General features: G+C 37.1%; 1 protein-coding gene across 1 annotated transcript in view; it reads left to right on the forward strand.

Annotated features, from left to right (window-relative positions):
- LOC137091524 (kelch-like protein 29) overlaps positions 1-27,912 on the forward strand; it is a 269,564-nt gene that overhangs the window by 161,541 nt on the left and 80,111 nt on the right. Inside the window, exon 9 of the mRNA XM_067456031.1 lies at positions 25,385-25,583. Within this exon, the coding sequence (XP_067312132.1) occupies positions 25,385-25,583 (199 nt within the window). The remainder of the gene's footprint in view (positions 1-25,384; positions 25,584-27,912) is intronic.

A 27,912-nucleotide genomic window follows, 5' to 3' on the forward strand; every position in this document is an offset into this window, starting at 1 on the left:
ATGGACATGTTGACATACTTATTGTGTGAGTTTGTCCGTTTAAGAGCAAGACTTGAAAGAGAACTCAGTATTTGCACGCTAAGAGACGTGTGCGCGCTTTTGGAAGAGTGCACAGAGACAGATCTACTCACAGCACGCGAGAGTTCTCATTCGCATGTTCTGGTTCAACACCCGGGTGATGACGGCGAAAAGGACTGGTCATATTCGAACCTACGGCAGCACTCACATACGTTGAACAAAGTTTACAAAGAGGTGAAACAGTATGCTATTTTTATTACTCGCCACGGTGGCCAGTAGGTGAAGCGAGTTTACCCGCCACAACTCAAAATCACCACATTTGGCTGGTGGCGGGTGCTAATTTCCATCCCTGAACTCTATTACTAGCTCTATTTTTTAAGTTTTTAAGAAAATTAAGTTTCATAATTTTATATTTAGGCTATATTTATGTCCTTGATGGCCATGATGGTTATTATTTTTCATTAAATATTATTGTACATAAATATGCCGTATTTAGTATTGAACAAAGAAGTTGTTTTAGCGCTTTCACTGTGACTCAATGTTCCTTCATTACTAACTCGTTTAGTTTTAGTAACAGGGGCTCAACTGTCAAAATGTAAATTTGAGATTTGAATCTGTGGTGGAAGAAAGTAGTTCCAAAAGTAGATTATTTTAAAAGACACACTGTTGTTGTTTCTGATTTATTTACAAACTTGTGCCATCAAACTCTTAGCTGTGCGTGATATGGCTATTGTAACAAGGTATGTTGTTATGGTGAACATTTAAAGACTTTAATTAATAAATAAATACAAAATGGAAGTTAAACGTATGCACACACATAATAAAACGTAAACAAAACATGACATAAAATCTAGGCCTGGCCTGGTCCTCTCTCATCCTTCGCTCTTATCACTCCTCCTTTTATGCGTTCAAGCTCCTCCGTGACACACTCGCTGCTTGCCACAGCTGTATATCAGCATGCTATGATTTACAGGAATACCTCCTTAAAGGAATAATTCACTTTATAATTAAAATTTCCTGATTTATTTACTCACCCCATGTCATCCAATTTTAGCACACTAGGGTGTCAAGGAATATTAAACTTGTTATTTATTTATTTATTTATTTATTTATTTATTTATTTATTTATTTATTTATTTATTTATTTATTTATTTATTTATTTATTTATTTTATGACTGATCTTTTTGTTAGATAAGACCCTGTTCCTCAGCTGGGATCATTTAGAGCCGTCTGAAGCCATTCAAAGCCATTTGGAACTGATTTGATGTGGACCTTCAACCTGTGGAATCATTTTGGATGACATGGGGATGATTAAATTATCTGGACATATTTATTCTAAAATGAACTAATCCTTTAATGTAGCCAATCAAACAAGGTCCTCCCTGACCCTCAGTGTACCTGATTGGTTCAATAAACACGCCTGACACAAATACATTTATCTTCATTTAGTACAGCATAGTTCTTTTTTGGAATAGTACTTTTAATGTGCACATACATTAAAAAAAAAAAAAAAACTATTTAATTAAAACATGATCCTTTATAAGCTGTGTGCCTATGAACCCATATGTTCATACTGAATTTCGAGCTGGTGTTACCATTATTTCATTATACTGACATTTCGGGCGGCAGTGGCTCAGTGGTTCATGTAGGTAATCTAAAAACCAGAAGGTTGGTGGTTCAATCCCCGGTTCCACCTGACCAAGTGTCGAGGTGTCCATGAGCAAGACACCTAAACCCAGCTGCTCCCGACAAGCTAGATGGTGCCTTGCATGGCTGACATCGCTGACAGTGTATGAATGGGTGAATTTGAGGCAAAATGTAAAGCACTTTGGATGGCCATAGGGTCTGTTGAAAGCGCTATATAAATGCAGTCCATTTACCATGTCATATAGAAGGCAATTATCATATAATTTGCTTACACCATTGAATTTTTGGCAAAATGTATGGCATTATCTTGCCTTCATAAGTAACACTTAGATTGTCTACAGGATTTAGACCACTTAGATTGTCTAAATTAGGTCATTAACCTAATTTCATTAACCTAACTGCATCACACAGTTAGATGATCTTAGAAGTCGAGAGAATCTAGAATAGTACAAGCACATGGTAGGTGAAAATTTATATTCAAGCCTCTTTATCCTGATTTCTCTTCTCTGTTTGCGATCAGATAATTTTAAGCCGCTTTTCCATTCAATGATCCAGTAAGCAAATTCATTTAAAGCAGTGCTAATATAAAGAAAACCAGGCTGATTACTTCAAATAGAAGAGAGACTAAAGACTCACATTGCATTTTCAGTGAATTATTTTTTCCAGTTTGTGTTTTTTTGAGCGCTGTCATATTCTGTATGGCCAAATGATACACAAACAACATGTATTGGCTGGATACAGTAAACCAGTATCTTTCTAGGGATGTTGTGAATCAAGGTTTTAGATCAAGACGATTACAGGTGACTAGGGGTGTACCAGTACATGTATTTGTTCTGAACCGTCATGGTTTGGTGCATACAGAAATGGGAAGCTTCATTTGCCTCTTCACTCGCTGTCTCCTTGTGGAAAGGTGAAGTAGGCTCAGTTGTAGATGGCACTTTTTCTCCTTCTCGCTCATCTTTCTGTGATTTCTTGAAAAATTGTAAAATAGAACATTGTGCATCTGCTATTGTCACCACATTTTAATGAACTCTCATGCACAATTTTTATAATAATAATAATAATAATAATAATAATAATAATAATAATAATAATAATAATAATAATAATAATAATAATTGGGGGACACCTATCCAAATAATTGAATTCAGATGTTTTAATCTGACAAACAACACAACTGTTGTGTGGTATTATAACAAAGTGGAAGCAATTAAGAACAACAGCAACTCAGCCATGAAGTGGTAGGTCACGTAAAACCACAGAGCAAGGTCAGCACATGCTGAGGCGCACAGTGCACACATTGCCACAGTACAGATCTCCAGACTTGATGTGGCCTTCAGATAAGCTCAAGAACAGTGAGCAGAGAGCTTAATGGCTGAGCAGCTGCATCCAAACCTTACATCACCAAGTGCAATGCAAAGCATTGGATGTTGTGTTGTAAAGCATGCCACCAATGGACTCTAGAGCAGTGGAGATGTGTTCTCTGGAGCAACGAATCTGATAGATGAGTCTGGATTTGGCGGTTGCAGTGAAAGGAACTCTTGATGCTTCAGCATACCAGGACATTTTGGACAATTTAATTCTCCCAACTTTGTGAGAACAGTTTGGGAATGGCCCCTTCCTGTTCCAACATGACTGTGCACCAGTGGACAGGCCAAGGCCCATAAAGACATGGATGAGTAAATCTGGTGTGGAGGAATTAAGTAGCCTGCGCAAAGTCCTGACCTCAATCAGATAGAACACATTTGGAATGAATTAGAGCAGAGACTGTGAGTCAAGCCTTCTTGTCCAACATCAGTGCCTGATGTCTGCTCATTTTTGTGTCCGGTCACAGCTGAGCGACCTGTTTCAGTCTATGGGCATATGAGCCACGAAACACTCCCAGAAGGTTCACAACAAGGTTACAGTGTGCCTGGGATAAGTTGTGCAGTTATCTGTAAAAACAGTCATCTGAGAAGCACCTAGAAATCTAGACGTACCCTAGCGGCAACAAATCTAATCTGCCGCAAAAGTCATCTAGCAACTCTCAATACACTTCTGAGCTGTAAACGCCAAACTCTGGTCGGGCCAATCACATTGTGTATAGAGTCGGTGGGCGGGGCTAACATTATGATGGCTGAGATGCGCTTGCGTGCTTCTAGTAAACACAGAAGCTGGCGAACGGCTGTCTTTCGAATCAGCTTTGACCGCGACTCTGGAAGACTTAGAGTTAAGCTTGTCTCTGAGAAAAGAACAAAGAACGGCACTGAAGTCATTTTTAAGAAGGGAAGATGTGTTCTGAGTTTTGCCGACCGGATATGGCGAAAGTTTAATCTTTCAACTAGCTCTGCTTCACCTTCGTTGCTCTGGTTGGTTGTAGCGCTATCCAATTGTGTGCACGCCTGCAGAGGAAGTTGGAAAGACAAACATCACCTGTGCCCTTCCCTTAGTCAGTCGCCTCTGTTTGTATTTAAGTTCTCCCTTTTTCTCTCACTGGTTGTACGGTCTTACATTTATATTACCTGTGTTCCTTGCTATATTGTTCCTAAGTTTATTAAAGACCATCTTTATTTTAAGTCCGCTTCCCTGTTTTCCTCCTGAGTCGTAACAGCAGCGAACATAGCGGAAGTGACGTCTTTGGTACCCATAAATATAGTAGGGCTTAATCATGAAAGCGCACCCTTGTATCTTTTTTTTTTTTTTTTTTTTTTTTTTTGTGCTTTTTAAATGTATTATTTTTCTTGAATGCGTTCCATTAAAAAACTTATAATTGTACATAAATTATTTTCAAATTGTATAATAAATTACATTTAATTAACTTTTTTTCTTTCCTCATAGAGTTTTCATTTAGTTAATTTTAAATTAACTGTTAATGATCATATTTATTCATTTGTTTGGAGCCAATACACATTCATTGCAGCAGTAGTATATGGCTAATCCAAACACATAAGTTACTCCCCAAACCGGTGACTACACTCCGCTGGGACCTGCCTATTAAATAAATTTGCTTTTGTGGTCTCTGAGCCAATTGAGCACACTGTTTGGAGTGCGTGAAGCGTTGCTGTGAAACTGGATCAGATGGCATGAGAAGGAAGAAGCAGAGATTGATGCAGTGACCTTATGTTTATTTGGCCCTGCACTGCCTCCATTGAGAAGGAGCTGGATAGGAAATCAATCTGAATTCAGGCTGAAATGAGTTCCTCTACTTCACGCTGTTCCCCTGGGGTTTAGCCTATGAAATCACAAATCCAGCATGGCACTGAAGCAGAACTTTGGGGAAAAAAACATTTCTTCTTTATTTACAGTCTTTTGCGCTCTCTCTGTCTCTTTTTTCTGTTCTTTTACTCTGAGTATCGAACAGTTTCTCCCCAGTCTGACAGGCAAGTATATAAATCACGCGCTGTATCTTTATGTGTTTTTCTTTTGTGACTCGTTTGGCGAGTCTAAATATGGAAATGTTGCGCCACTGAACTCTTTCGGATTATTGAAATGTAAGTGAATGGAAAATTAAAGTGTTTTTATGCCCCTAACGCTTGCTAATTTTTTAAAGAGCTTTGGGGTCTTGGATAAGAGACCATATCTGAACACCATCAAAAATAATAGTTTTTTTTTTTCAAGAATATTGGCTTCTGTTTCCCAAAACAAATTGCTCTTTTATAAGCGTCTTTGTTCTTTTTATGCCATAATTAACTTCTTTTAGCAGGTTCACATAAATCAGCATTGGTTTGAAATACAGAGTCTGGAATTAAATCAGCCTAAAAAAAACTTGCTTAATGAATAGCCAGACAACATATCTTTTTGTATATATTGTGAATCTCTAATATTATCCCACAGCCTTGAAATCGTGTTTTAAGTGATAAGGAAGCACCATTTTCACCGTAACACAGGTGAAAAATCCCAGACTTAAGATATTTACCAACCATTTTGTGTAGGGATATTTTAGCTCTTTATGACAGACTGTTTTTAAGTGATGATATAAATGTGTTTTTGTTGTGGTTTGAGGTCACTCAGAGCTCTGTCGGGTCAGTCGTTTTAATGATGCTCTCTCAGGTCTCAGGTGTTCTCCAGCGTTGTCTCTGTAGATTGGCTCACAGTGGGACATCTGTCTCAGTCTTTCATCTCACAGCACTCAGCACACAGAGAGCTGGTGAACTTTGCTGCTGTGTTGATCTCCCTCTGATTTTGATTGTCAGCTTTACTGAGGTTGAATCCAGTGTTGAACCGTACGCTATGGATTAGATGGTGTGGTCTTGTGTTCAAGGCTGTTTTCTTGTTCACCATGTATGCAAGCTAGGTGCGATATTGACCAAATATTATATCTCTATATTCTCTGAGATTTTGTAGATAATGATTATTAGACAACATTTTGCTGATTGTGCAGGTTTAGGACTGCCGTTGACAGCCGACTCATAAAGTTTATTGTTATTAAATCTCCATTATCTTTGTGGTGGTTAGTTTGCAGCAGTTCACAGTAAATCGCTTTTTACCTTTTTACCTTTTATAAGGGTATTTTTTCTTACCTAATTGAATTTTGCCTATGTATTTATTATTATTTCAAGTTATTATTACATTTAATCAATACATTCAATTAGAATAATACCAGTTACCAGTCAAATGAGAGACATTTCAATGCAGAGGAAGGTGCATCTGAAGTGGCATTTACATGTGCCATACAGCTGTACATACTGTTTAATACAGCTCAGAGGTGGTATAAATACATTTAACCTGCAGTTACAAATGCATAAATGTTTTGATGTTTTAAAAATAAAATGATGATAGACCTAATTAAAAGGTTTGTAAAATTGAAAAGATGCTTTAATTGTGTAACTAAAACTACCAGAAGTTAGCAGCAAGTCACTGTTTTATAAGTGATTTGTTACATTTATATTGGGTATTTTTTTGTTTGTTTGTTTGTTTGTTTGTTTGTTTGTTTGTTTGTTTGTTTGTTTGTTTTTTTGGGGGGGGGTTCCTCAAAGCTCTTAAAATTTAAAGGGGGGTATCTATCCAACCACCATAAATGTGCAGCATGCACCTGGATGATGCGACGGCAGCCATACTGCTCACCATATACAACCTCAGCACATACAAGCTGATTGGAGGAGAGAAGACAGAGTGCTGAACCCAATCAGTATATGGGGATGATTATGAGGCCATAATCGACAGTGGCCAATGGGTAAATTTGGCCTGGATGCCGGGGTTACACCCCTACCCTTCTTCCGAAGGACATCCTGGGATTTTTAATGACCACAGAGAGTCAGGACCTCGGTTTAACGTCTCATCCGAAGGACGGTGCTTGTTTCAGAATAGTGTCCCCATCACTATACTGAGGCATTAGGACCCACACAGACCACAGGGTGAGCGCCCCTGCTGGCCTCACTAACACCTTTGCCAGCAGCAACCTAGTCTCCCATCCATGTACTAACCAGCCTCAATCCTGCTTAGCTTCAGTGGGAAACCAGTCTTGGCACTTATTGAAGTGTGCTACAGGGTGATATCTCTGCATCATTGACTACGTTTACATGGACAGCAGTAATCTAATTATTGACCTTATTGTGAATAAGACAATATTCTGATAAGGTGTTTACATCAGTTGCTTTTAGAATGCTCCGTTCATGCTCCTGTTTGACATGTTATAGAACATAGATCAATGGCACGTCATTATATCCCATGACATGCTATGTTCTCTAACATCCAATCATAATGTGACTTTGGTAGGTCTGTTAATTTAATGGGCTCAGGAAACCCGATTCAACTTCACCTACTGGTGTTAGTCTTGGACAGTGTTACTTTACATTAAAAATGATACAAATCACTTGTTTTTATAATGTTTTATATACATTTACGTTATTTTATTTTTGTGATATTATATATCGTCTCTTTTAGTTCTTTTGAAGAGACACTACCCCTCTTTCCTCCTTCTTGACAGCCTACATTTAGAATATTAATGATGAAAAAGGTTTAAAAATCGTGACTGTTTTGATTGTTTTTCTTGCCTTTTATACATTGCTATGTTAATTATAATTAAAAAATTCTGTTTTATTGGCCACTATATTATTGATTATTGTTGGACACTTTTAATTAATTTTCAAAAAGGCCAGGGGCTCAAAGCCCTCCCTTCTGCACTTGCCTGGTGTGCATAACGTTATGTGTTCTGTCATAAAATGTCATAAAATGCAGCGAAATCTCCGACACAGTGTTAATAGTTAAATTAAGGTGTCTCTAATGCTCTTCGATAATGCAACTAAAATAGGCATACATGTCTTAATCCGATTTGTGTTTAGTTCGATTATGACTTTAATCGGATTATGGTCATTAGAAATCGCTGTTTACATGGTAGCCTCTAAATCAGAGTATTGTCTTAATCAAATTAATATTGGATTATTATATTTATTATGGGGGATTATGGGGGCTACACTCTTTTTGTAATTGCTAATAAAATCTCACAGCGAGAGAGTGCACTCTAAATGCGCAGTAGTCTAACCTAAACCGAAATGGCTACATCACGCAGTGCATTCACTCTATTTTATTTTCTATTTTTCTTTGGTGTTTGCAAACTCAGGGAGATGCTCGATAATGTCAGATTACACATTGTTAAAACAACAGCTACGATATTATCATAGATGATTATATCGCACACCCCTAATGCAAACAAATTTAAAGGGGTCATTACATGAGAAATAAATACAAGAAATGGATATAAGAGGCCTTTGTACAATAAAAAAGATCTTCAGTAGCTTATTTCTTATCTTAAATTGTCCTTCTCATTATAAACTATATATTTATTTAATTAAGCTCCGAAAATGGCTTGTTTTGATATCATTGGGTCTGTGACGTCACATGGGCAAATATACATTTGCATGTGACTGCCTCTAGAGCAAGACACTGACAAATTGTTATACATCATCGCACCATAGCAAATAGAACCTATTATAATCACTGATTCGGTCTACACTGGATACAAGTATACAGATGTGCTCTAAAGATGTCATGAACTGGCTTTTTTATACTGTTGTCTGAGGTCAACTAATGATGTTTGTGTGTTTTTTACATTCAAAAACATCATAATTAAGTAATAGGCTAATTTCTACACTGGTTTTGAGGCTCTCTCCAAAACGCTGGGTTTTGGTGGGCGTGCCGCACTGGAGACTTGGAAGTAAACGCCCACGGCTAGGATTGAAGAAGATTTGCATATTTAATTAGCTTAAACTCCCCTGCCAGTTCAGGGAGAGGAGAGATTGAGGGAAAAGCAGCAACCAGAATGATTATCTCGATCACAGGGCTCGTAAACGTCTTTATCAAACAAACGGAATGATTTATTTATTTTTCATTCACCCGTGATTAATAGGACTATTATATTTATATTATTTTTATATTAGCACAATATCTTAATCTTCCTTGGCATGTTTATTGTTGTTGACCAGCTAGCACGAGCCCTCCATGAGGTGGTGGGGAGGGTACTGGATTAGACGTGTTTCGTCACGCAGTGACGTAAGTATGATGCACAGGACCATTTGCTGAGCCCGGTGTCTATACAAGCTTTTCTTTGACTAACAAGGAAGTTTTCAGCTCTGAAACTTAGAGGATATTCTTATATTGCCATGACCTTTTATATATCAAAAGCTCAAGGGAAAGTTGATTTCTCAATTCATCACCCTTTTAAGTTTCTGACATGCTCCTTGCACTTGAGACTATTTACAACAACAAAAAAAGTATTAAAATGATAGTTCACCTAAAATTTATTATTTTTTGTTTCTCTGCCCACAGGGCATCCAAGATGTAGGTGTGTTTGTTTCTTCAGTTGAACACAAATTAAGATTTTTAACTCCTACCGATGCTCGTATAATAAATGCTAATGGGGTCTAATTCTAATTAATAAACATCAAATTTTCTTTTTTTGGGTGAACTATCCCTTTAACATTATGAGTCCTATCATACATCCAAGACATCATACTCCCAGAGCAATGTGACGCCATGTGCGATGCAAGTGTTGTTTGCTAGTTCCAGCCTGACAGTTCGCATTTTCACGTCCAGCACTCGCGTCCATCTGTTCACCCATGGACTAGTCTGAAAATGAGGTGTGTTCAGGCGTATTCTTGGCACATTGCTATTTTGAGGCAACAGAAATCGATTGCACTATTGACCAACAAAAACTGGTCTAAAGTTAGTAGTGCAGTATTTTTTTTATTTTTTTTTGTTATTTAAAGGGTGCGTTAGTAATATAAGCAATATAGTAATATAAGTAATATGTGCTAATAGGTGGGTGCACAACACATGTACACTCTGTTTGTTACACACACGGAGATGCACAGCAACACAAACATTTTTAAATATTACTGGCTTTTAAAGGGAATGGAAAATGAGACTCTGATTGGTTTATTGCACATTACGCCTAAAGCACACCCATTGTCTCATTAAGAGACAACCCTTTTGGACCATTTCTTTCTGCATTTATTTCAATACTTTCTACATTTCTGGATTTAAGCATTTATTTATCTATGTATGCAATATTTTATGTTTTGATTTATTTTAGATGTGCTACAGAAATATATGGATATAATATATGCTTCATCTTTTCCTTTTGATTATGGTAAAATATGACATTTTTGACAGTTTCTGTGACATTCGTCCAGCAGAGAACTGGGTTTAAAAAATGCAGTTAAGAAACATTTTTTTTTTTTTTTTTACATTTGCAGAATTGGAGTTCCAGAATTAACTCATGAAAGCTAGAATACGAGCTCTGCTTTTTAAGATTTATTATAACACTTTAATTAAAATAATACATGGGCCTTTGAATAGTACCTTCATTAAATTTAATGCAAGTTTTTTTTAGGCTGTGCTTGCAGCTCTGAGAATTTTTTTTTTTTTTTTTTTTTTTTTGGGGGGGGGGGGGGGGGAGAGACCCTCATTATACAGACTTTTCTTTGTTCTTTTTAGCAGCAGAATGAAATTTCCTACCAGGAATGACTTCCTCACCCAAGCAAATTTATGCTGTCTGTGAAAGAATAGATTTGATGGCTTTTTGTGGACTGAAGGATTATCTTTCAGTGTACAGTTAACGTGATGTGGATATTCACCTGATGGATTACAGCAAATACCAAACCAATTCAGGGCACTTTTAAATAGAAAAAAATAAATAAAATAAATGACTTCCTGATGCTTAGAAATGGAAAAAGTCTCATTGTTCAGCAATGGTCACTATTCCCAGGAGATCAAGATAAGCAGTTAAAAGTTTTGATTTAATTTACCCATTTGGGATGGACAGGTATGAATATGTATAACCTGCCAATATTTCCCTTTTTTGTTGTTGCCTTTTTAAAGTGCTTTAAGTATCTTTTCTTGAGATAGTTCTGATTGGCTGATTGAGATGGACTAATCCTGTTCTGTTGGGCAAAATAAATAAATAATTAAAAAAAATGCACTGTAAAGTGTGTTCATGCTTTGTTTTTTTTAAAAAGTGCATTATTTTTCATACATTTTACCTTTATTCTACACTGCTCTGTCCCTCCTTGTAAAAACGGTCTGATGGTTTATAGGTTCTAAGAAGCCAGTATCTCAAAAAACGCAATGGGCTCAGATTGGTTAGCTGACCCAGCTGTTTTCTGATTCGCTAACCGCCTAGTGCACGTGTTTCATGATCGGTAAGTTATCACGGCTGTGGGCGGGCTGCCGCAATTACATGTTTTCAACACTGACAGGGAGTCGGAGCCTGCTGGATTTAAAACACAAGATCATCCACTACACCTGATATATGTAATGTGACATTACTTGAGGGAACTGGTAGAAAAAGGTTGTGTTAGTTGATCTGTAAAGTTATCAAGGTCTGTGGGCGTCTGCGCCGCCATAAAGTTATATGTTGACACTGACGGAGCCTGCTGGATTTACACAAGATTATCAATATCTCCTGTTTGGTGAATTCAAGGTGATTGAGACAATTTTTTGGCATTGAGATGACCTGGGAAAAGTTACCAAACATTCACCAAATGAACATTACGTGAGGGAACAGTGTAGAACATGATTGTGTTAGTTGATCTTTAAAGGGGCTTGGGCGTCCACACCGCCGTTATGTTTAAACACTGATGGAGATGGGGCATGCTGGACTTACAACCTCATTCACTTCTTCTGATATATGTGACATTTTTTTTGATTGTGTAATGTAATTTGAAGTGTAGGAAACCTAAAATAAACATTAAAAGACACTGCAAAAGTCATTCTCTCACTCACTCAGTCTCTGGCTCAGCGCCAATCAACGCTGAAACCATTGATCCCCAACTCCCCCCTCTCTAGGTGGGCTAAACAAAGTGGACCTGCAATCCGGATGAAAATAAGTGTTTTGTCGGCATTGCACGACCGATGGGTCTCCAGCCTACTATTCTTCCACAGCAAAAAAAAAATGGCCTCGCCCCCCCTTATTAAGTATTCTCGGAGGAGGGGTTTATGTAAATATTGGAGCTGCTGATGTCAGCTAGCCTGGAGGAAAAGGCTGTAGTTCCCTACTGGCCATTTGCTGTAGCCCTTAGAAATGTATTTCTTTAAAAGCAAATATCTCCCTTTGCTTTAAACTTTGAACATTATAACTTTGCAGATGTTGTTTATGCTCAAACAGCAACATTACACACTATCTAAAGTTAGATAAGTGAAATTGTGTTTTACCAACCCTTTAAAAATTAAGATGATATCAAGATTCTTATTTTAATAGTGGGCGACCATGCTGAATCAAAAATTCAAACTTGACAGCCATGCTTTTTCAGGTGGCTGCTTCGTAGTGCAATGTGACAATTTCCGTGCCCGCCTCCTTGCATTTTTCCTGGATGTGCATTGGAAAACTTTGGCAGTGTGGAACCATTTGGTGCCGGAATATGGAACACCAAAGCGGCCATAATCTGTATAAACCTTTCCTCTCTCTCACTACCCTCATCAGTGAGATGGCAGGTTGAGCTTGCACACTGTGACTGATTTATATTCTGACCCTCGGCCAGACAATGTCCACCATGGTCCAGAAACACCATTGGTGACCCCTCATTCTGCTTGTCGTCATGGACATGGAAGCCTGACTAGCGTGATTCAGTTCGCCTGGCGTCCAAATTCAAGGGCCATCACTTCACCTCAGTGTCGAAGGAGAATGCCCCCGTGGTATGTGTGGAGATCACAGTCCTACTAGTGAAGGACACGATATAGCCGGTCACTTCAGTCGATATGAAGAGAGGCTTCTATGGCCCATACTTCATTTTACCCAACAAAGGTGGTGGATTACGGCCAATCTTGGGTCTGCGGTTCTTGAATCGGTCCCTTTACAGGCTGCCGTTCAGAGTACTAAAGCAGGAACGCATCCGTCCCCAATATTGGTTTGCAGTGATCGACCTGAAGGACTCATACTTTCATTTCTTGATTCTCCCTCAATACAGACCGTTCCTACGCTTTGCATTTGAGGGACGGGTATATCAGTTCAGAGTCCTACCCTTCGGGCTGTCCCTGTCACCCGTGTCTTCACTAAAGTTGTGAAGGTGGCCATTGCTCACATGAGAGAGCATGGTGTTCGAATCCTCAACTGCCACAACGACTGGCTGATCCTGGCTCAGTCGCGAGCACAGTTGTGCAAACACAGGGATATGGTGCTCCAAACTGATCTCACAGATTTCCGTGAAATGAACACGGACCCTTTACTTAAAAATATGTGGTAGTTTCACGGAATTGCCGAAAATTCCATGATGGGTTCACAGAAGTAACAGGCAGATCCCATACGGAAATGTAATATATGTCTATATATGAAATATCAATATATGTGATATATGTGATATATAAAGTAAAAACATATATGAAACATATTAGAAATTGGAACAATTCCATATATTGACATATAAATGTATCCCATATATTATGTATGTTAATGTATGTATAATACATATTTTGACATATAGGTCTCATATATGAAATATCCTAATATGCTCATATAGAGTAAAAACATAAATGCACATATATGCACAGCATCAGAAATTCCATATATTGACATATATCTTTAGTCCACATATTATATATGTTTAAATTATATATGTGACAAATCATTATCACTCTCAAATGCCGCAGAGTCTTAAAATCTACACTATGTATAAAACAAATGACATTTAAAATATAAAATATGTATAATGTTACTTATTGTCAGGTGAGGCAAGAGATGAAGGACTCAAGGGTGCAGAGGTTAATGGGCTTTTTATTAGACTAAATAAAACAATTAAAACAAGACAAAAATAAGCAATCGAAACAAACAAACCCCTTCATGGTTGTAACTGGCTCATCTTAGTTTTTTATACAATAAGAAATCCTCAAAAAAACAGGAATTCACTTTTGCCAATAGTTTGTGTTCAAACTAACTGTATTAACAATGATTCTCAATGAGGGAGTGAAAATAAATTGTATCTATTTAACCACTGAATGAGATAACATAGTAACAATTAGCACATGGATGGAAATCCAAGACAGCATTGTGAATATCAAAGCTCAACACTATAAGTAAACAAATAAACAGTAAATCAATTCCAAACCCAAAATACTAATGATACACAAACAAAAAACAGTACCAAGCAATTCTAAATGCCCTAGAGGGAAAAGGATATACAGTCTGCAATGCAAGTCTCTTGAGTGTTGTAGAAGGCCCAGTCCCAGCAGGCAATGAAGATATACAATCCTAAATCCTAGATTAGGCACTGGCACAATCCAACACAGGTAAGAAGTAGGTATCAGTGCACTCAAGCCCCATAATAGAGTCCTCTGTGAGCTTCTCTGGAAACTGCCAAACACTATGAATTAACATTTTTATGGGTACATAAAAATGTGCATTTGAACAAGATTGTAAAGCATTAGAATGTACAATTCACTTAACTCTCAAACACAATGTGATTCCAGGCATTTTCACCCATTCTCCATTGCCATGCCTCTCCTCTATGCTACTCGTAACCTTAAAACCACTTCCTCCATTTGTTGCCCTCTAGAGGACAGGATGAAAAATGTCACCCATGTACCAGAGTAACTGTACATGCTACACAGAACAAAACATGTAAGTACACGCCATGGCTAATGATGAGCACAAGCCGCATGCTAAACAAACAACCCTAAACACATGGACAAAAGAGTGTATACTGCCCAAGCAAAACTAGATGCTCACACAAGACCAAGCGAATGGTCAAACTGTACACTCACAACGGGGAGAAAAACACACATGGAGCTTTTAATGTCCGAAGCCTGAAACAAAACCAAATTATGAAATGCCAGGATTCAAACACCACTATATAAATCCATATAAAATCCTATACAAGCATACTGAATGTTTGCATATATTTTGTTTAAATAAACGTACATATATAAATTCGACATATATTGTTTACATATATGGCATTAACATACAGTACCACATAAAAAATCATCATATAAATAATTTTTATATATGTATATATAATAATTATTCTATGGGTATTTCATACATGGTATAAACCTATATCTTCATATATCGTGAGAATGTATATATGCGCTATTAATGTATTGCCTTATATGAAACATATATGACATCACTACTCGGATATAGGGACATATATGTACATATATTACATTTCTGTTTGGGATACACAGATACTGCAGGCACAATTTATTCAGAAACTACAAATATTCCAAGTGTTCCGAGGCCAAACAATGGATTTCTGTGAAGAAAATCCCCAAAAGCGTCAGTAACGCCGAGTCCATCCGCCGAATATTAATACATTTCAAATATTGCTGCCGGAAGAAACGTAGCGTCGGCTTTGACAGCATTGGCTGTTGAATGTCTCGTGACCAATTGCGTCAATACGTCAGCTTTGATTGTAAAATGCCATTGGCTCTCGTGTGTCTTGTGACCGATCGCGTCATGCTGAAGAGCCGTTTGTATCATTTGAATCAGAAATATGAATTTATTTCTCGCAAAACCTTATAGAATCCCTCCTGGACAGTTTCCATATATGGTGCGCTGTATCATTGTGTCATACTTTTGTATCATTTTTGTTTTGTTTTACCATGGTCGCTATCCTCTTGCACTGCCATAATAGGAAGGAGCACATGCAGAACTATTTTTAAACTGACTGCTTTTGAGGTCCAACAGGGATAGAAGGACATAGGGGCATTGAATCAACAGCAAGCTGAATAAAAGATGGCTTTCATTATATTTCAGGGTGAACTATCCCTTTAAAAATCCTATATTGGAAGACAGTACTCCTGTTTGAATTGGCCTCCATCAAGAAGGTAGGGGACCTGCAGGCATTTTTGCAGTCATAAGTAGAGCTGTTGAGTCCTCCAGCAACCCGCGGCAGTCAGACATACCGGAGCATCCAACGCCAGGTCTAACACTCGTATGGATTGGTGTAACTTGTGTTAGGCTGGGTTTCATATGTTGTGACCCCCACGGTGGTCCCATATGTATATTCTTCCACGGTACGGCTCCCTATGTCTCTGTGTGGTATTGTTCCCCCACCTACAATGGCCGGGGCCATCCCTGGGACTTCCATATATTGCACTGGCCGAGTCACTAGTTTGGTTTCTCAGTGAAAAACAATGGTGTGCTGCATTCACATTAAATGAATGTTTATAACCTGTTTATAACCACGGTGCGGTGCGGGGTGGAGTGCAAGATGCAAATCTCGCACACCAATGAGGGTTAGCATACCAAGACATTTTAATTTTTTCCATGTTTTCTTCCTGTTTGGTTTACCTTCATTGAACACACCTGCAGTCAATTATCTACTCATTCTTCTGTGTATTTAATAGAGCCACCGAAAATTTTCGGCCGAAAACCGGAAATGCGACTTTTATCACCGAAACAATACGGCCGAAATGTTGTGATGACGCAAACAGAAACCGCGACCTGCACATGCTTTTCTTAAGCAACATGTCTGCAGACTGCGGTGTGGACGTATGTGGTTCATCTCACATCTGATGACGTGACATCTCACATCTGATGACGCACTTATAATATGTTTTAACTTTAAAATAATGCTTAGTTTATGTTACTGTCAAAGGATACAAGTACTGGGACAAGGATACACTACAACAACAGCGATAATAAAAGAAAAACAGGCAAAACGGGCTGTCTTTGTAAACTTTGTTCAATGCATGTGAGTGCTGCTGTATGTCCGAAATGACCAGTCGTTTTCGCCGTCCTCACCCGCGTGCAGAGTCAGAATGAGGACTCGCGCGAGCTGTGAGAAGATCTGTCTCTGTGCATCATTTGAGAGCGTGCACTCGTCTCACAGCGTGCAAATACTGAGTTCTCTTTCAAGTCTTACGTTTAAATGGACAAACTCACACAAGAATTATGTCAACATGTCCATCTTGATGAGTATCCTAGCAGACAGAGTCTGAATATGCCATATGATAACTTTGTACAGTCGAGAAAGACGACACATAATGGTGGATGAGGTCTTAAAGGGACAGTAGACTTTACTGCTCTGTTTAATTTCAAACAAAAGATAAGGACATCACTCAATGCTCCGGATTGAATAGACTGATTTGCAAGTTTAATAAGGATTAATCTTTAATTTAAACAGTTAAATATGCAATTATTTTACATTTGATTACTTAATTAAATTTATGTACCTTTCTGCATTATTATTTAATGTACACATGAGCAAGGTCAAGTTAAACATTTTAGTTTTAATTTTGTGCATTGTTGCAATGTGCTAAATAAATGTATGCATAATTTGTAATTGATTTATTATTTGAAACTTTAACATTATTTTATGCAATTGCAATGCCTTGATTTTTAGTAAAGAGAGTCGTAGCCATAAATGCAAGGGTTACTGTGGGTTACAATTATTAATAATTGGCATAATTTATTTCAGTGTTTCGGTTTTCTGCCTTAGTTTCCTCTTTTTCGGTTTTGGCCAAGAATTTTTATTTCGTTGCATCCCTAGAATTTAAGGTGTTGGTTTTCAATCATTGTTTGCTAGTCGTTAATTGTAGGTATCTGCATGTATTTGTGTGTGCTGTATTCTTTGGTGGATTGTGTTTCATGTTCTGGGTCTGATTTTTTAGTGTTTTATTTCGAATGTTTTTATTTTAAAAATATTTATTTCAATTTAAAAAACGTATGATTTAATTTCTCAATAGCTGTTAATTAAACTCAAAAACCTTTTGCAGTTCCATCTTGAATCCCAATCTGGGAAACCTTGTCGCAATGTAATATTGAATGCACTTCATGTTGTTGATTTTTATTTTTTATTTTATTTTATGTCAGTACAGTACAAGACTATCCTGTTCAAATCAATGTGCTAAACATTGAGTTAGGTCAAAATGAATCTAAAGTAGTTAGATTATATTACTTTATATGCCTAATGGATTACATTACTACAGATTTTGTCATGTAATTTGAAACCAGGGACCAACTACAATTTGTAAGTAATGTGCTGGGTAGATTATATTTACAATATATTTCAAATAAATGATCCACTATTTATTTCTATAAGCAATTTTGCAGACTTTCCAAAATATAATTTGGTCAAGCTTATTAATTATTATTATTATTAGTAGTAGTAGTAGTAGTAGTAGTAGTAGTAGTAGTAGTAGTATCAAAAAACAATTGTTGTCTTTTTGTTGTTGAGTTTATCCAAAGGTCAACATTACATAAGGTCATAACAGAACATAGTAATAATAGTATAATATTTATAATATATATAATAATATATTATATAAACAAAGACATTGTTTATAATACATTTTAAATAAAAATCCGCTAAATATCTTTTTTTAACATTTGAGTTTATTGCGTTTATCCATTATGCAGTGTAGACTATAGTTCTATTCTAGCAGGAAGGATCTAACACGTCATGGGTTTATTAAACCACTGATGTCTGTAGCCGGCAGCTCTTGCTCTCGTCTGGCCTCTGTGCTGACTCTGGTTTACGGTGAAATGCAATTGCTGAGTATTGCGATGGAGGTTGTTTTCCCAGGTCATTTTTCAAAGTGAGCCACAGACTTCTGCTTTATCTCCACACACAGGCATCATTAGAGGCATGATGCTGTCCGGCTGTAGTGCCGCTGACTGTTGTGCTGTGCCGGGATACGCATCTCTCTGTATATTCCATAGAGAGAAAAGTGTTTCTTGGACATGCTTAATCTGTCTTCTTTTCAGCGCGGCGACGCTTCCCATTCATCAAACCGCTCTCGCAGTGGCTGAGCATCAGCTTGCCGTCCCGTCACAAAAATGTGCTTTATGTCTCCTCTCCTGTTATCTAATATATTTTTAATGCATGACTGTCTTTGTGTGTTTGTAGCTCTCTCTCTCTCTCTCTCTCTCTCTCTCTCTCTCTCTCTCTCTCTCTCTCTCTCTCTCTCTCTCTCTCTCTCTCTCTCTCTCTCTCTCTCTCTCTCTCTCTCTCTCTCTTCTCGCTTCTCTTTTTAAAATTTCTTTATCAAACTGCTGCGCCTTCAAGCATAGGAACACAAGTAGGAAATCTCCCTGAATTTTCACTTTCTATTAGCATCTGTACTCAGATTCGCTCAGAGAGCCGCTCGACTTTTTGATTTATGGCTCTGATAGAGCAATTTTATATTTACAAGCAGCAAAATAAACATTGCAAATTTGATTTCAGCGTGTTATGTCTTGCCTTGGGAATCGCTGTTTATTATGTCTTGAGGAAAATGTGAAGAGCACAGCGAGTGTGCCTGGCCATGAAATGAAATATTAGAGCGATTATTTTAATGTCAGGAGGGCATCATTGTAGAGGGAGGTGTTTTTTTTTTTTTTTTTTTTTTTTTTGCCATTTGTTTGTTTTTTGTTGGTTCCTGTCTTCTGATTGACTTTCCCCTGATCTTGAGAAAACTAGATTGAAACTAGTGGACTTTTGACTTTCAGCATACTGTAAAGTCTGGACAATATTCTAAGCAGGAAGAGACAGACACATTGATACATAAAGGGACCAATTCCTTTTTTATAAAAGCAGTTATATCTGAAATGATATATGGCCATAGAATCAGCAAGAGATGGATACGATTGAAATAATAACATATAGATTGATGTATGTCTAACTGCTTCGTTGTGACACTTTGCATTTGAGAATGAATGGCTGTAAAAAGCAATAATCTAAACAATACATTACATCAGCAAGTTTACCATGTGGTCACTGTTGTGTAAAACTAGCAGTGGTGTAAATTGCTACTAAGCCACAACTTTTTTAAATGATTTGATTCTGTGAGTCACGCAAACCTGATCACGAAATGCATCGATTGACAGATCAGAATTTAGGATTCCAGACAGATTTTATTTTTTAGTTATTTGTGGGATTTGTCTTTTTTTAAAAAGTAGCTTCCTCCTGTAAATGAGAAAATCTGTCAAAAGTATTTTATCAGAAACCTGTGGCTGACAGATGCTGGAGTTTTTACTTGTTAGAGATCAATAGCAATTTGACGAGTATCAAACACGCCGCTCAGAAGTTCTGCCGTCTGTTCTGTTGCGTTCAAATGTACAAATGCAGCTGTTATTTGTGAGGACGCTTTTACAGAAGTTTGTGCATCAGTAGAGTGTCATGATTGACAGATACATACAGCTTGTGGAGATCCATAGCAGCTTGATTTTGTCTAGCCAACTTTAAAAAACTGTCCAAACCTTATAATGAATCTTCTATCTATTAAGTGTCATTTGTTTTAAACTAACTGAATCCAGGTGCATGATATTTCTAGAGGTTTTGATTGGTCTAGAAGTGATGAAATAGTTTTGCACAACAAAACCACATTATTTGTTTATTTATCCTTAGAATTAATCCATCCATCTGTTAACTGCCTTCTGTTTGAAACAAACTGGATTTGCAAAGCCACATTTCCCATGGATAAATGAAACATGCATCACACATCGAATGTGGATCCTGCAGTGTATTCACGCATAGCAGGCCCTATTTTAACAATATACGTGTATGGTCTAAAGCACAAAGTACACTTTCGGCATGTCCGAATCTATTTTTGCTAGTTTCACAATGGGAAAAATGATCAGGTCCAAAAGGGTTGTCCCTAGTCTCTTAATGAGCCATGGGTTTGTTTTGGGCACAACGTGCAATAAACCAATCAGAGTCTCATCTCCCATTCCCTTTAAAAGCCAGGGGAGAACTGGCACCCCGACTGAGCCTGGTTTCTCCCAATGTTTATTTATGCACCTGATGGAGTTTTGGTTCCTTGCCAATGTCACCTTTGGCTTGGCTTGCTCAGTTGGGGACAATGCATTTTCAACTAAATATCCAAATAAATTAAATTACTAAACTAAATTAACAACTAAATTAATGCTCTTCCCACATATGATGTTATCAGTCACTTAATGATAATTGAAATGAGCTAGATGACATCATTGTTTTCTCCAGAGCGGTTGTACAGCTGAATCAAATTCTGTTGCACTATTGATTTTAGACCAGGTTTTTGTTGGACAATAGCACAGTCGTTTTCAGTTCCTCAAAATAGAAACGTGCCAACAATGAGCCTGAAAATACCATGTTTTGAGACCAGCGTTTGGGCACCATGGGTGAAATGGCTAATTTAAACGGATGTGAAAATGTACTCAGCTGCATAAAATAGCACCAAAATAATAAACACAATACAGTATATTAATCCACGTTCTGTATTCTATAATGTGTCATGCACATTTATGATGACGTAAGATTGAACAGGGTTTGATTGAATCAAGTTGAGTGTGAAACCAGACCAATGCTGTAGGGGGTACCAGGAACAATAGTTCTATGTATCTTTTTACCAATCACATTGTACTCTGCTAAATTATTAAATGTAAATGTGTTTGAAGTAAAGTGAAAAAGCTAATGCTAATGCACAAATTTGTTCAGTTTTGCTTCATGTTTTTTGACCTTGCATTTCTATTTTAATATGAATAAGCATCGTTCAGCCGGACAGCTGCTCAAACGTCTTTCTGCTCAAGAAAGCTGCATTTTGTGCTGCACGGATCCTCCGTGTCTTAATCTGGTATTCAGCGTGCCGTAGTCTGGCTCCCTCATGGCATGACATTATTGCAGATATGCTCAGCCGAATGGTGAGCGGAGCTGCATTTGGATTCCTAGATCATTCAGTCGATAAGTCTTGATTGCCTGAGCAGTGGAGGGAATGGTTGTAATCCCAAGGGATTTCTCCAGTGGCCATGCTGGCTGTAGATTGCTGGAAATGCCTTTTTCAGAAACCTTTTTTTCATTTATTTGATCCGTTCTCACACCACAAATGGTTTTGAGCTTCTACCTGAAATGCCAGATTGATAAACTATCTGAATGTGATGGTGCAGATTTTTCCAGTCTCACCAGGGACTTTAGTAAAATGCCACCAGTGTCACCAGTAAATCTTTGACCTTTTTTCCTTTCTCTTATAGGCCTTTGGAAATACAGCACGTTCTTGCATGCAAATGCATTTTGTTCAAAACGAATTCCTTAGTTTGCCTCCCTTTGAAATCGATTGCCGGTTAGAAAGCAATAGAGAGTCTCACCAGCTGTTGACCATGTCTTTTTGTGTTTACAATCTCGCTGGAGATATAGTGGACAAGGAGTGATGCCACGCTGGGATTGTTCACCATGGCAACCCAATGTTGATTGTCCTGAAAAAGGAGTGTTTGGAAAGGTTTCCTTTACGTCAAGCTGTTCAAGTTGTCTTTTATCAAATAAATAAATTCTGATAACAGCTCTGATAACACTTTGACCATGGTGTTATCTATCCGTCCGTCCGTCCGTCCGTCCGTCCATCCATCCATCCATCATTATCCAGTGTGACCATATATTATTCTATATTTTAAATACAATAATGTATTTATACTGTAATTTTGAATTTATTCACATAGTAAATTTTTTATTTGTATGTATTTGTATTTTTTTTTTCTAAATATATTATATATAGCTTTGCTTGCTCAGTTAGAGACACTACACTTTTGATCTAAGTTTTCAACTAAATATAAAAATAAAATTAATTACTACATTAATTTTATTGTGATCTAAGTTTTCAACTAAATATCAAAATAAAATTAATTACTACATTAACTGTATCAACTATATACTGATCTGCCCACATTGTCGCTATATGATAAATTGAAATGAGCTGCTAACATCACCGTTTTCTCCAGAGCGACTGTACATCCGAATCATATATTTTTTAACATTTAAAAAGCAATATTTTCCTGTTTAACACTGTGAAGCTGCTTTGAAGCAATCGTCATTGTGAATGCGCTATATAAATAAAGTTGACTTGACTATTCATTTATTTCAATTTATTTTAATATTTTAATCTGAATGTATTAAGTAATTTAGTTTTAATATGGTTTACATTGTAATTCTAATTCTAAATACATTCTAAATACATTTAACATTTTATAATTACATTTGAATTTAATTAAACAACATGCAATTTCAAATAAAAATTCTCCTTTAAATACATTTTTAATGAACACTTAAAATTACTTTAACGATTTTTAATATGCCAATGTCTGTTTAATTTTCATTATAAAACATGCTGTAATTAACCTTCTTTTTCTTTAAAGGGTTTGTTCACTCACAAAAAAAAAAAAAAAAAAAAAAATCTGTCATTACTGACCCTATATTCAGAACAGAAATTAAAATATATATATATTTTTTTAATGAAATTCAAGAGCTTTCTGTCCCATCCATAGACAGCAATTTAATTAACACATTCAAGGCCCAGACAGGCAGTAAAAAGTCAAAAAGTCAAGTCACCTTTATGTATATAACGCTGTTTGCAATGCAGATTGTTTCAAAGCACCTTCAGTGTTAACCCTCTGGGGTTCTTCGGTCATTTCTGACCCGAATTTTTTTTTGAAAGAAATGTTAAAAATCGTAGCTTCATCTGAATGGTACGAAACTTGGTGAGGGTATTGGTACTTGGTATATGGACAGAAAAAAAAATTGGGGACAGGATTGGAAAAGTCTAAGTGGTCGTAAAAAAAATAGTCACACTCGGGGCCTTCGGGTCAAAAAAGACCCCCATAGGAAATGAATGGGAAATTGGCAAAAATATGAAAATACAGAGTTTTTTGTGCATATAATCTACAAATCAGCCAGGATGCAGAAAAAAAGGACTCAACAGTGAAGGGGTGAATCTCTAAAACATCAAGAGTGCAAAACAGACAAACAAAAACTCACACACACACACACACACACACACACACACAGGTTCTGTAATGCACTCTAGTGGTAAAAATGTGCTATTGCGTGATAAAAATGCTCACTGTGTCCACCAGATGGCACCAATCAAATAAAAAAAATGCTTTCATGAGGCCTAGGCTTGACTCTAAAATGAAATACAGCTTTAATAAAAAAAGGAAAAAAAAAATAAAATAAAATTCTATTATATTCAATGGGAAAAAATGGGTCATAATTATTGCATAAATATTATTTATAAATCATAAAATTATCTCAAAACACCAAAAAAGAAAAGAAAAAATATTATTGAACAAAAATATATTTCATTGATTTTACTCAATTTTTTTTTTCTTTTATTCCCGACCTCCGGGTCCTTTTAGACCCGAAGGTCCTGAGTGTGACCCATAAATGAAGAACCCCAGAGGGTTAACAGGAAAATAATGCAACATAATTTGATTCGGCTGTACAGCCATTCTGGAGAAAATCATGTCATCCAGCTCATTTCAATTATCATATAGTTAAAATGTGGGCATATCAGTAATTGTTAAAATAGTCCATGTGACTCCAGTGGTTCAACCTTAATTTTATGAAGCACTAAGAATACCTTTGTAACTTTGTTACAAAAAAACAAACACAAACAACAATTTTATTCAACAGTTTATTAACGTTTGTGTCAGTCACACTGCTAATAGTAAATACAGTGCAATTCCCACGTCATCATCACACACAGTAATCTATATAGCATTGGCTGCTGTAGAACTCAAAGGCACTGCACTGTTGTGTAAACTGTGTAGGAGACTGACACAAGCAAGACTAAATAGTTGTATAAAGTTGTTATTTTTGTTTGTTTTTGTGCACAAAAAGTGTTCTCGTCACTTTAAAAAATTAAGGTTGAACCACTGAAGTCACATGGACGATTTTAAAAATGTTTTACTACCTTCTTGGGCCTTGAAAGTGTTAAATAAATTGCTGTATATGTAGTGGTCAGAGGGCACTCAGATTTCATCGAAAATATTAATTTATAATTCGAAGATGAACGAAGGTCTACAGGTTTGGAACATAGTAATTAATAACAGAATTTACATTTTTGGGTGAACTATCCTTTTAAATAATTTGCGTGATTTCTGGCAGTGTTTGTGTTGAAGGTAAATCATCTGAAAATCATAAAATAACATGTTTAACTTCCAGCTCTGAACTTGTTTTGATGTTTGTGCTGTTTATGCTGTTAGCAGAGGTTCGGTATCTCATTTTTACCTCTTTGGTTATAATGGGCATCCTCACACAGCGCCCCTTGGAAGACTTTATTTTTTTATTTTTCTAGCAAGCTAATTTGTAAACTCAGAGGCATCATTACAATTTTTTGTGTGATCTTTTTTTTTCTACTTTTTTTTTTACATTCTTAATTATCCAGAGAGATTTTTGTCAGTCATTGAAAATAATAAAGCAATGCGTCTTGGCATGAGGCATTCCGTAACAGTGATTTTACCACAATTAAAGTTGTGTTTAGCACAAAGCTAACTCAGATTATCTCTTTCTTTCTCTGTTCTCACTTCTCATTAATTTATTTCTTTCTGTCTTGTGTTTCTCTCTGTCCTATACCCAGCATGTGTCTGAGCTGTTGGCAGTGGTGCGGCTTCCATTCATTCATCCCAGCTACCTGCTGAATGTGGTGGACAACGAGGAGCTGATCAAATCTTCAGAGGCCTGCAGGGACCTGGTGAATGAAGCCAAGCGCTACCACATGCTGCCACACGCCCGCCAAGAGATGCAGACGCCCAGAACTCGCCCGCGACTTTCTGCCGGTACATTGTTCAGCATGGTTCATAGTTTCTTATAGTTTCTAAGATTAGCGTGTGACGCACTAGGGCTGTTCTACACTGCAGTGCTTTACCGTCTACAGCCTGCATAAGCAGCTGTCTTCGAAGGCATCATGACTGAGATGGAACCTCAAAAGTGGCCAAGTTGGCCCTACATAAACAGCAATTCCCTATAAATGGAGTGAGCTAAAAATGCGATACTCTAATAAGCATAAAAATACAGAAATATACACAAAAATCTTTTTTAAGACTAGACACTGCAGGGTAAAAAAAACGTTTTATTTCGTTTGGTTGTGTTTTTACAGATGGGGATTAAATCTATATTTATCCGTTCATAAATATGAAAATACTGTCAACAGAAAATGCCATGTTTTAGGAGTAAAATATTAATCAGGTAAAGGATTTATGAACAAACCACTCTGTAAAAACATTCAGAATATAGATATGAATAAAAGCAATATGTTGTGCCTATAGTGTCTTTTCCCTTCAATAATGATTTATTATATTATTTTGTCACCTTTACTTATTTACGTACATTTATGAGGCACATTTTTATCCAGCATCTCAGAGCTCGTTATGATGCATTCTGCGCATATGCATATGCACTCCTTACCCGTGAACGCTACATGCAGTTCAGAGAGAATGGTGTGTAGTCAGTCAGATCACTAGTTTTTATTAAACTTTTTATTAAATGAGCTTTATTAATTAAACAAAAACAAGAAGAAACTTGCAGCCATGCATTAAAGTGTTGATAGGCATGACATTTTTATCCATTAACCCATTTTAATCATGGTAAAAACAATAAACAGAACGCATCCTGGAATGCCTTTTGAATTATAGCTATATAATGACATTTAATACTTTTGTTGTTAGGGTCGATGAGCAGCTTTTGTAAAACATTAACCCTAAAAGTTCAATGATGCATGTAATTTGTTTAAAGAGGACCTATTTTTTATAATGTTTTCATTCTTCAATGTTAAAAAAACAACAACATTATTTTCCACATATTTTTAATGGAGTGTCTATAGAGGGTATGCACCGACATCACTGTCCCGCCGGAACACGCCCCCTCAGCCGGGGCTGGGTGGCAGAAGAGCTGCTGCGTGACTGGAGTTAATAAAGGAAAACGCGAGTAGAGCAAACGATTATCAGTTTAAACTAAAGGTTGAGCTTGATATAGTGGTCCTTACAACTGTCCAAAGATTCAGTGATTCATGGATATTGACATGCAGCCAGGAATCGTGTTTTCCCTGACATTTTTATGAGCCTGATTTCGACATTTATAATATTTATAACTGTCATTCATCACATTTTTCGAGTGAATCCTGCATGTATATGCGGATGGGTCAGTGTATTGAAGCGTGTGTGTGGCTGCTTGTCAAGAATGTAAAACAAAAGTTTTATCCCTTTCACTCATCCAATAAACGCAATCTCACAGTTCCTCAGTGAAGCTGGTATGCAATCTTATTTTCACAATATCTGCACTTACAGAGAATTGACGTGCTTGTTAACTGTACTCAGCACCTGGACAAACACTCGAGCGGTGAGTGGATTTCAAATTCAACACCTGATTGGCCAACTGCGTTGTAGAAATCTACAAACATGTCTGTGATTGGCTACATTACTCACCGAAGTGCAAATACAGATGCACAGTGGATCTTTTGCTAGCTCCTTTTCGCTAATAATATGCTATTATTATGAATTCTTACAGAGGATTATGATGATAACAGATCCTAGACAAGCAGTTATGTGCAGCTTCTCTCTCTAAAAGCAAAAGCAGGAGCGGGTGGTAGTGGTTTGAGTGAGAATATTACATGCTATTATCAAATTCGGAACAGCGATGTCCATGGGGTTTGTGGACAAGCCTCCCCTACCCCACCTCTAGTGCCAGGCCAGGTTTTCTGTGTTTTCACTGCATTCACGCAGTAAACCAATGCTGCCTCTCAGTCTTTTTACCACTCAGTAGGGCAAAATCGCAGTCACATGCATTCCCTTTATTCACACTAAGTGCAAATGGCGTATCCTTTTTTGGCTCCTCGCTCCGCCTAACAATGCCTGGCTTTGCCAAACAAGATTTTAAAAAAACGGCCATAGTTCAACGTTCTCAGTGGTGCAATCAGTAAAGCGTATGCATTGCGAATAGCTAGATCACTGTTTTGTCGCGACAACACAGCTTTGAATCCGCAGTGTGCTTTAGACCATGTTCTTAGATTGTTAAAATAAGGCCCCTTATCTCTGTGGAGCCCCTCTCCATCTGAAAAAGAGCTATGTGCTCTGATTGGTCAGCTGGATCAGTGTGTTATTATAGGTCAAT

The sequence above is a fragment of the Pseudorasbora parva genome, chromosome 10 (assembly GCF_024679245.1).
Source record: "Pseudorasbora parva isolate DD20220531a chromosome 10, ASM2467924v1, whole genome shotgun sequence".
Taxonomy (NCBI): Eukaryota; Metazoa; Chordata; class Actinopteri; order Cypriniformes; family Gobionidae; genus Pseudorasbora; species Pseudorasbora parva.